Genomic DNA, 10,345 nt, shown 5'->3' with positions numbered 1-10,345 from the left:
CCGACCCCCATAAAACACCCCCCATACAAAGTCGCCACACGGCTCCGTTTGCAGCTTTTTGCTTAAAAATGTACATCCAGGCGCTCAACGTACAAATATTTACAACTGTTTACAAATGTACAAAACCGGATCGAATGTAAACCAAAGGCGCCGGAGGCAGAGATTCACCGGGACCCAAAAGCCGGGGAGCCTGGGCGCCCGCAGCACCCACTCACCCGCAGCACAGCCCCCCCAGCCCACCTCGCACGTCCACACGCGCTGTCCCTTGCACACTCTACCCCACGTGCACCGCCTGCCCCTCGCACACCCACACGTGCTCGCTGCTCCTCGCACGCCCAGCCCCATGGGTGCTGTGCCCTTGTGCACCCCACCAGCCCTGCGCAAGGCTGGGGCACCCCGAGGCTGCCCTGAGCTGTCCCGTGAGGATGGAAGGAGCCCCCGACCCCGCGCCCACCCCCAGTTCAGCCACATTCGAGAAAACTCCCTTCTCTGAGCCCGTTTCACACATTGTGATGGCCGGAGCAGGAGGGGGGAGGCTGTGTTTCCCCCAAAGAGGGGGGGGCTCTGTCGGGGCGACCCCATCCCTCCTGTGGCATGGCCGGGGGGAGCCGGGGGGTGTCCCCCCCACTCCAAGGCTGCCTTTGTTTCTATTTGGAGAGCACAGATAAACTCGCAGCCCCCCCGTGCCCGCAGAAGTCAGGCACTGAGCCAGCGATAAGATAACGGGCTCAAACGCAGCAAAAATAGGTCCCTGCTCTGGCCCCTTCCCCTGGCAGTGGCTGGGGGGGGGCTGGTCCTGCAGCGGGAGCCCCCAAGAACAGGCTGGATGCGCTGCAGGGCTGGGGGAAAGGGGGCCGGGAAGCTGCCAGGGTTGGGGTCGGGCAGATTCTGCTCCTGCCCCGTTGCCCCTCCATCACCCCCTGCCCATGCCCACAGCCCGCATCCATCTGCGCCAGCATCCCGCCTCGCCTCTACGAGCATCCCCGGAGATCCCGGCCCCAGCGCTGGTCCGAGATAACCCTGAGAGGGCCTGGGGGGGGGGCTGGGGGCTGCCTGGCCCCGGAGGCTCCCCCCGGGATGGCAAAAGGGGTCAGGACGGTGCCGGTGCCGTGGCTCGGCAGGCGGAGTTGGCCGCGGGAGGGTGCGAGTTCACAGCGGCCGGGTAGGAGGGGTGGATGGTGGTGCCGATGGTGTAGTCGGCTGGCTGCGAGGGACAGACAGACAGACGGCAAGCAGTGAGCCAGGGGGGTTTCGGGGAGACCCCAGGGCAACCTCCGTCCAAAAATACCCCCCGCCCCGTCTCTTACGTGGCGTCGGAAAAGCCTCTGCAGAAGGCTGCGCTTGGGGGGCTCGGGCAGCTGCCTCCAGTCCAGGTCGGGGGAGCGGGTCCCGCTGGGTCCGAACACATTGAGGTCCTTGAAGCACTCGGTCTCGATCATCTGGGGGGGTCGGGTCACCGTGGGGGCAGGCACAGGCAGCCCCGCAGCAGGGTGGAACCCCCCCCGTGCCCTGTACCCCCGGTACCTCATTCTGCCAGGGGATGGAGACGCTGCCGGTGGCAAACTTGGCGTAGAAATCATTGTCGGTCTGGTCCAGGTTGACGCCCTTCACCGTCGAGAACTGCTCGATGTCCAGCACATCCTTGCAATAAACCGCCCGGGGCTGCGGGAGCCGGAGAGCTGTCGGCGGAGGGGGGGGAATGGGGCTCACCCCCCCCCCCCCAGCGGGTGCCCACCCCTGCCCTGCCCCTTACGTCTGGCACGAAGGAGGGCGTCATGATGCCGGCCTCCAGGCGCTTGAAGTTGATGGTCCTGAAGAAGGGATGCCGCTTCACCTCGGCCGCCCCGTCGGCCCCGCAGCCCAACCGCTGCTTGGGGTCCTTGGCCAGGAGCTGGGGAGGGGGACGGGTGGTCACGGCGGGAGGATGGAGCCCACCCCAGCCCCCGCCGTGGGGACCAGCAGGTTCCCGGGTCCCCAGCTCACCAGCTTGCAGATGGCCTGAGCATCCTCGCTGAATTTGTCCGAGTACAGCTCCTGGTCCTCCTGCACCCGCTTCTCCACCTCCTCCCGCTTCACCCGCTCCTTGCGGGCACGGAAGGGCGACTGCCCCTCGATCATCTCGTACACCAGGCAGCCCAGACCCCACCAGTCGGGGCTGAAGGCGTAGCGCTCGTTGTTGATCACCTCCGGGGCTGCGAGGCACGGTCCCGAACCCATCAGTGGCCAGGCACGCCGCAGCACGGGGACCCCCGGGCCAGCCCAGCTGGCGCAGCCCCCACGCTCACCCATGTAGCCGACGGTGCCCACGCGGCCACGGATGGTCTCGCCCTCAGGGATCTTGATAGCCAGCCCCAGGTCGGAGATCCTGATGTGACCTGGGGCAGGAAGGGGGTTGAGGGCAGCACCCCAGGGAAGGGCCACCCCACATCCCTGCACGTCCTCCCCAAAACACAGCCAGAGAGCCCCCAGGAGGCACGCAGAGACCCATCCCCAAAGCCAAGAGCATGGGCAGAGCCAGACCCAGCAGCTCCCTCCTCACCATCATCATCCAGCAGGATGTTCTCCGGCTTCAGATCCCTGCAGGGACAGACGGATGGCTCAGCACAGAGCGGTCCTGTCCAGCCGCCCCACCGGCCCCATGCCTACGTCCCGCTCACCGGTAGACGATGCCCTCCTGGTGCAGGTGCTGGAGCCCACAGCAGATCTCCGCCGCGTAGAAAACCACACGCTCGTCCTCGAAGCCAGGGTTGCCCATGTTGTAGATGTGGAACTTGAGGTCGCCGCCATTCATGATGGTCAGCACCAGGCAGAGCGCGTCCTTCGTCTCGTAGGCGTACGCCAGGCTCACCTGCGCGCCCACCCCGGCCGTCAGCACCGGCCCCGGCCCCCCCCCGGCTCCTTGGCCCCCCAGGGGAGAACGACACGCACCACGAACCGGCTGTTGACTTTCTCCAGGATCTGCTTCTCGTTCAGGGCCATCGCCTCCCCTTTCCGCTTCTTGATCCGCTTCTTCTCCAGCTTCTTGCAGGCATACATCTTCCCCGTGGCCCGAACTTGGCAGGCGCACACCTGGGGGGGGGGGACAGCGGTGGGGTGAGCCCCCACCAGCCCGCCATCACCCCCCACTCCTCCCCCCATGGCCGTACCTCTCCGAAACCACCCTTGCCCAGGATCCGGTACTGCCGAAACGTGTCCTTGGTGACCGACTGCCTGAAACACACAGCCCCGGGCACATCAGCCCTGCTGCCCCCCCGGACGCCCCCCAAGACCCCTCGGACCCCCCCAGACCTCCCTGCTCACCTCTCCAGGTACTTCCACTGCAGGAACCGGTCAAAATACATGCTGTCCCGGTAGTCGTCGAAGGGGTCCCCGCTCAGGTACTCATGCAGGGGGCTGTGGGGGGAGAGGGGATGGTCGGCATTGCCCGCAGCCCCCCCAGACGCCCGTCCCCGGGCAGGGCACTCACCGCAGGCAGCTGCTGAAGAGGTCCTTGCAGGGGCTCTTCTGCAGGTCCTGCAGGCACCGGCTGGCGTGGGGCTGGCCGACCTCGGGCAGGAAATCCGGGGACTGCCGAGGGGAGCAATGGATGGACACCCACACCCCAGGGTGCATCGCTCCTGCATCCCACCCACGATCCCGGCTGGGCGATGGGTGCCACCGGGATGCCCGGAGAGTGGGGACGTGGCTCCGTGGCCAGCAAGGGACCCCCCGCCGCTGCCATTGCTCCCATCCCATCCTCATCCCGTCCTGCTCTGGCTGTCTGGGGTGGAAAAGCCCCCCAGGGACTCACCTCCTGCTTGAGGAACCGGCGGATGATCTCTTCCCCCATCTCTTTCCGCTTCTCATCCGGGGAGAGCTCGTAGTCCGCCTGGGATGCCCGGGGAGAGGAGGATGCTGCAGACAGCGGCACCGGGCATGGCTCTGCCCTGTGCCCCCCACCGAGCCCCCAGCCTCCCCAAACGAGGTACGCCTGCCCCGGCCGCAGGGCAAGGGAGCTGTCTGCACCCATGCCACAGGCAGCTGCCTGTACTGGGGGCTCACAGCAGTGCTGGCAGCCTTAGGGGGTCCCCCCACTGCTCCCCACAGCAGGTAGAGGAGCGGGGCAGGGGAGCAGGCTGCCAGACCCAGGCCCGCTGCAGCCCCAGCAGCTCTACTTATTCAAAAGGGGGAAGAAAATGTCCTGCAAGAGCTCTAAGAGCCGGCACAAGCAGGGGCCGTTTTACAGCCATGTGTTTCCCATTAGCAGCCCCCAGAGCTGTCAGGTCTCTGCACACCGGGGAGGCTCCAGCTGCTCCCCCCGAGGCCCCCGGCCCCCCTGGAAAACCAACCCCGCTGTGCAGGGTACGCACCCGCTGCTGACACAAACCGTGCAGTAATGGGAAACACGGATCATTTTATGAGGCTCTTGTTTCCCATTCGCCAGCATCTGAAATCTCCCGGCACCGGGGTAAACCTCGCAGCAGGCGTGGATGGGTTCTCCGGCAGCTTTCTGAACTTGCTGGGACAGAGAGCTCCCTTTCCTCCGGCACGACCCAGAGAGAAACCCACAGCGCACTGGGATGGGGTGGTCTCTGCCTCCCCTGCAGCCCCCCCCCCGGGTACCTCTCCCCAGCCACTGCCCTGGGGCTCACGCTGCAAACCTGCCACGGGACTCGGCAAAACCCCCACCAGCCCCATCCCGGGAAAACGCCTCTGCGTGTCACCGTCCCCCAGCAGAGCCGGCACGGTGGCATCCCGCGGGGTCCCTCACCACGGCGTCCAGGAAGCGGATACAGCGCAGGAGCTCCGGCCGCGTCTCGCAGAACTGCCGGAAAAGCAGGCGGCCGATGGGCTGCTTCTGGCACAGGCTGCCGTAGTCCTGCTCTGCAAGGGAAGGCGGGATGAGCCACGCACCGTGCCGAGCACGTGCCGCGGCCGCGCGCCCGCCGTGCCACCAGCGCGGCCGCGACCCGGTGCCGTGTCGGGACCCGTCGGCCGGTTGCCGGTGCCCTCCCCGGCTCACCCAGGCCCTTTCGCAGCTCATCGCACTGGCTGATGTGCGGGAATCGGAGGATCTCCCTCCACTTCTTGCTCCTGCCTTTCCGCTTGCCGCCACCTCCTGCAGTGGGGGGGGGACAGGGAAAAGAGGTCACACAGGTAGGATGGGCATCGCTGCCCCAGCCCGGCTGGCGACGGGGGGGAACGGGGCGACAGAACTCCTGCCCAGTTCTGCAGAGCCGCCCGGTTTGGGGTTTCCCCCCATCCCACCACTGCTGGTCCCCAAAACCCATCGCTCACGCACGTACCCGCACACCGCCAGCACTGGGGCTTTGGGCAACTCTAAAGCCACGTGGCAAAACAGACCCTCAGCCCTGGAGAGGGCTCTGACCCCCGAGGGGACCCTCACCCCAAACAGCCGAGGGGATCCCCACCCGGTCACAGCCCCCAGCCCCTCTCCAGGGCAGGAACGGGATCCCCCTCGGCATCACCCGGCGCCAGGGGAGGCCGAGCCTGGCGGGCGCAGGCTTCCTCCCCGAACAATGCTGCGGCCATCGCGTCGCACCCTCCCGTAAACATCTGGTTTCCTTATCTCCCCGCCGAGCTCCTCGTCCTGCACGCGGGGCCGCAGCAGCCCGGCCTCTGCCTCCTTGGGGACGGGGACCCTGCGGGGACGAGGAGGGGGCAGAAGGATGACCCCATCCATAGCAGCAGCCGCTCTTGCCGGGCTCACGGGCGGATGCTTGGCGCGTGAAGTCATCCCTGCAGGGACCTGACATCAGCGCGGCTCTGAGCTGGTGGCCGGCCAGCACCGCCCGCCGCCGGCCCCGGTGACGCCGAGGCGAGCCCGCGGGACGCCACGGTGCTGGGCTCCGGCGGGGACGGCGTTTCGGCCGGGCAGAGCTTCCTGCCGTCGTCGGCTCGCTTCCTCCGGCAGGAATTGCCCCGCGCCAGCCAGCGGAGCAGCCTCGGCGGCGAGAGGGCGCGGGTCCCCGGGCACCCCGCTCACCCCGACACCGGCGGCACGGGGTCCTGAGCGCTCGGCGCCCGAGGAAGAGGGGCAGCCGTTCCCCTCGCCCCGCGGTGCCCAGGCTGGAGCCCCCCGGGGGGCTGGCAAAGGGGTGATGCCCAGGCAAGGACCCTCCGCCCGCCCCAGGAGCCATCTGACCTCATGGGGATGCTCAGAGGCCGCAGTTTCGTGGCCGGGCTCAGCAGCACGCTGCCCATGCAGTTCCCTCCCTGCCTCTTCCACAGACTACGCAGGTATCAGCCCCGGGCACCCTGCACCGCCCAACGTTTTACGGCGCTCCTTCCAAATTTCAACTTGTTTGCTGAGACAATAAAAATAAATTAACGTTCATCACCCGCATCCCAACGCATCTTCCCCGGCTGAGCCCCGGGGACATGCTCTCGGCCAGGCTCTGCCAGAGCTCGCTGCGGGCTGGGACGGTGCCACTGGGGAAAGGCTGGGGGCCGGGTGGGAAGGAGGGGAGGGGAGCACACGGGGAGGTTCAAGTCAGAAGTGTTTTGCGTCCACACAGGCTCCTGCTGCAGCATCCTCCTTCCCTGGTCTGGTTCCCCCTGTGCCAGGCACGGCACAGCCAGGCCGAGCGGGGAAGAGCACCATATCCCCAGTGCATCCCTGGGTGAAATTGCACCAAAACCAACCCGCAGCAGAGCCACCCCGGCTCCCACCGAGGGCAAAGGGGGAGCGGGGCTCGGTATGGGACCCGCTCCTCCCCCCGTAGTGTGCTCAGGCAAAGCAAAACCCGTCCTGTTCCCTCCCCAGCCGGTCACCGCAGCGAGGGAAGCCGAGACATGCGTCCCACCAGGACATGGAGCTAGAGCCTGTGCGAGACCCAAAGACCTCAAAGTAAAGAGGGAGAAAAACAATCTATACAATCCTTGTGCTGAGCTAGCACAAACCCCCCGGGCAGGCGGCAGCTCCGGCGAGCGCTCAGTCTGCTCCTGCCGCACACGGCTGCTCCCGGGGGTTTCAGGTCCCCCTTCTCATCCCAGAGCATCAGGCTGCACCCCACGGCCCTGGACCTGTGAAGTGGGGCCCCCCCCATGCCATGGCAACCCAGGTGGCTTTCCACACCGGCCAGAAAAGGAGACACGGTTGCCATCTCCACTGCGGGCAGGGCACCCGTGGGGAGGTGCAGGCACTGAGCCCCAAGCCCAGCGCCCCGTGGGGCAGGACCACCCCAGCCCACGTCCCCCACTGCCGCCCACAGCCCCCCTGTGGAAGCGACCCTGCCCTCGCCTCGGCTTCCCGGGGTGGAGCAGGATCCCGGCAGGCGACGGAGCCGCACGAAGGGCTGGCAGCCCTTCCTGGCCTGGCACGGGGCTGCAGGCAGGGCGGGGGGGCCCCGGCACAGCCACCCCCTGGCCAGCATGAACCCCTTGGTGATGGACAGCAGAGCACCCGTGGGGACATCCCGGAGATGTCCAGCCCTTCTCCTACAGCATCCTCTGTAGGGATGTGGGAAAGAGGACATGTGGGGAGCAGCCAGCAGCCGTGCTGGGGCATCCCACCGCTGCCTGCTCCCTGCCTGTACAAACAAGAGCCAGTCGCCTGCCAGGCAGCGGGACGCAGCAGGAAAGAGAAAATGAGAAATCAGCGCTCGCTTCAGCCCCGCTCCCCCCCAGCGAACCGTGCCGGGAAATCCTGCGAGGATGCTACCGAACTGACCGCGGCAACCAGAAAAGCTGCTGAAAGCAAAATAAGACCGTTCCTCAGCGGAAAGGAGCCAACGTACCAAATGGCATGGCACACGCGGGGAGGTGCATTACACCAACATAGCTGCTGGCAGCGAAAGCCCCATGGCAGGCAGGAGCGTGTCCCCCCCCAGGTCCCCCATCGCCAGCCGGTGCATGGTGAGATGGCATCGATGCCCGGCGAGGTGTGGACCTGGCTGCCCCCGCCCTGGTGAGCCATAAAGCCTTACTCACCGTCTGTTATCTCCTCTGCGCCCGCATGCTCCTGGGTTTTTATCCCGGGCACTTCCGCGGGCGGACAAGCCCTTTCGGCTCCCCGAGCTTTAGGAGCCCTCGGGGACGTCAGTTCTCCCTCGAAAGCTCCAGCGGCCCCAGCAGAGAGCGGAACACGAAGCCCAGGGAGTCCGGCCGGCCAGAGACCCCTGCAGCCCTCGTGGGGCCGGGTGGGGGGAAAAGCCCCCCCCAGGCCACCTTTTGTGGGGCAAAGCCCCCGGGTTCACAGCAGGAAGGGTCACGAGGCCAAAGCGAGGGGTCCTGCAGCACAGCAAGGCCCTTCCGAGGGGCGCAGCGGGTGGCAGCAGCTTGGGGAGCCCCTCAAGCCACGGAGACCCCAAACCCACAGCCCAGCCCACCCACACCAGTGGGTGTTGGCACCCACACACGCCGCGTCCGAACGCTGGGTCTGATGCTGCCTGCGGTTCGAGACCGCTGCTGCCGGCACCCCAAAAAAGCACCAGGGGTGCGGGGCCACCTGCCCAGGCCGAGCCCCCCCAGCGCACCCCGAGGATGGAGGAATTTGGCCAAATGCAATTACAGGCAGCAGCGACGGCTGCTCCGGGGTGCCGGGGCTGGACCTCGCCGAGCCCCCCACGGCTTCCAGCACGAGGCCAGCCCACGACCCCCAAGTGTGGGGACCTCTCAGCCATGGCCGGTGGGGTCTCAGCTTTCCGCTGAGGCGGCTCCGGTCCTCCCCACGCTGCCCAGGAGGGAAGCAGCTGCCCGGCCAGGACCCAGCCCTCGTCCCGCTCCGCTTCCCGGCTTCCGGCAGCCATCGCACACCGACATTAACCCGTTTGGTGCCCATGGCAGCAGAGCTCCCCTCGCTCCTGAGGCCAAAACCCCCTTCTCCAGCTCCGGCTCGGACAAGGCTCCAGCTCACGCTGGCGGTCGTCGTGCATCCCATGGGACAGGAGCAGGGTCCGGCCCCGAGCCAGGAGCATCGGTGCGAACGCCTGGCCGGCTGCTCCGAGCTCCCATCGCCAAACCTCTCCCGCCTTGGCGAGGGCACTGGCACCTCTCCGACCCCTGCACGTGAGCCATCCCCATGGTGTCTCCAGTGCTGCTGGAAGCAGCTGCGATGGGGGTAAGGAAACCTTTGGAAGACGAGGATTTAAAAAAAAAAAAATAAATAGGATCACCTCCAAGCCGCCCTGTCCCCCGCCCTCGCCTGCGCCAGTGGCTCTGAGGGCCGTTTGCTTTTCGGTCACGAAGGTTTAGCAACGAGGGCGCCGGCTTTCCAAAGGAAACCAAAAGCAAACAAAGGCGCCCGCGCTCCCCCGGGAGCCCGTGCCAAGCCCCGCTTTTGCAGGGGAGCGGACGCCCGTCGCCTTTCGCCCCCCCAGGCCTCACCCCAGCTGCTGGCAGAGCTCAAACCGGGGCGGCGGCGCCGGCACCACCCCGACTCCGCCGGCGCACCGGCAAGGCCGTGTTTTTCCTGGCAGCGCCCGTTTTCGCTCAGGCCTGCACCGAGCCGTCCTGGCACCAGCAAAGTTTTGCTCGCGCGAGCCCCGTCCACGCCAGACACGTCCCGCTGGCACGGACGGACAGACGGACGCACAAGAGCGGCTCTCGGCCGACCCGGGGTGTCTCGGCACACGCGACGCTTGGGGAAACGGCACCTCAATCGCTTTTTAAATTCTCTGCCCCGTGTCCCTGGGTCTGCAGGGTGGGTGGGACGGACGGACGCGTCCCACAGCACCGGGCACGGCGGCGGTGCAGCCATCCCCTCCCGGGGGCTCGGTGATGCCAACCGGGATAAGCCCACCCAGGCACCCACCACCGCTGACGGAGGGGTCCCAGGGTGCCCGTGGGGGGGGGGGGGGGTGCGTGGAGTGACCCTGGCCGAGGGTGCCCGTTGGGAGGTGGCGGTGCGGGGAGGGTGCGTGGGGAGGGGAGCCGGGATGCAGCGTGGGAACGGGGACCGGGATGGGAACGGGGACCGGGATGGGAACGGGGACCGGGGGGGCGCGGTACCTTCGCGGGCCTTCAGCAGGACGGTGTTGGCCACGATGTTCTCCAGCTCCATGGCGCGGGGCGGGGGGGGGGGCCGGCGGAGCAGCCCCGCCGCCCGCACACCATGCCCGGCGCGGCGCTGCCCCGGCCCGGCGGCGCGGGGCGGTCCGGCCGCCTCCCGCCGCAACCGGCCGCCTCCGGGGGTGCGTCACCGCCGTGACGTCACGGGCCGCCCCCTGGCGTCACGGGCTTATGTAAGGGGCAGCGCCGCGCCCCGCCGCATGGGAGCGCCCACCCCACTTTGGGGATCTCCCCCCCCCCCCCCCCATTTGGGGGTCGGGAGGCACCGGCTCCTTGCACCCCCCCCCCCCCATGGGGGTGGCGGCACCGACCCCGGGACCCCCAGCAGCAGGCT

At 67.7% G+C, this 10,345-nt stretch overlaps 1 protein-coding gene across 1 annotated transcript; it reads right to left on the bottom strand.

The window, feature by feature from the left end:
- Positions 1–31: 31 nt before the first annotated feature.
- Positions 32–10,071, bottom strand: LOC128150024 (G protein-coupled receptor kinase 5-like). Its single transcript, XM_052805799.1, is given in 20 exon segments — positions 32–792; positions 795–936; positions 938–1,072; positions 1,074–1,204; positions 1,308–1,392; positions 1,525–1,662; positions 1,754–1,891; positions 1,984–2,192; positions 2,286–2,375; positions 2,540–2,577; positions 2,658–2,848; positions 2,929–3,069; positions 3,147–3,210; positions 3,301–3,393; positions 3,467–3,567; positions 3,791–3,868; positions 4,751–4,863; positions 5,003–5,098; positions 9,952–10,014; positions 10,017–10,071. Coding segments are annotated over 20 exon segments (2,604 nt in total). The 5' UTR covers positions 10,057–10,071; the 3' UTR covers positions 32–274.
- Positions 10,072–10,345: the final 274 nt, after the last annotated feature.

The sequence above is a fragment of the Harpia harpyja genome, chromosome 13, assembly GCF_026419915.1.
Source record: "Harpia harpyja isolate bHarHar1 chromosome 13, bHarHar1 primary haplotype, whole genome shotgun sequence".
In the NCBI taxonomy this organism is placed as follows: domain Eukaryota; kingdom Metazoa; phylum Chordata; class Aves; order Accipitriformes; family Accipitridae; genus Harpia; species Harpia harpyja.
This window is presented reverse-complemented; position numbering and strand designations above follow the sequence as displayed.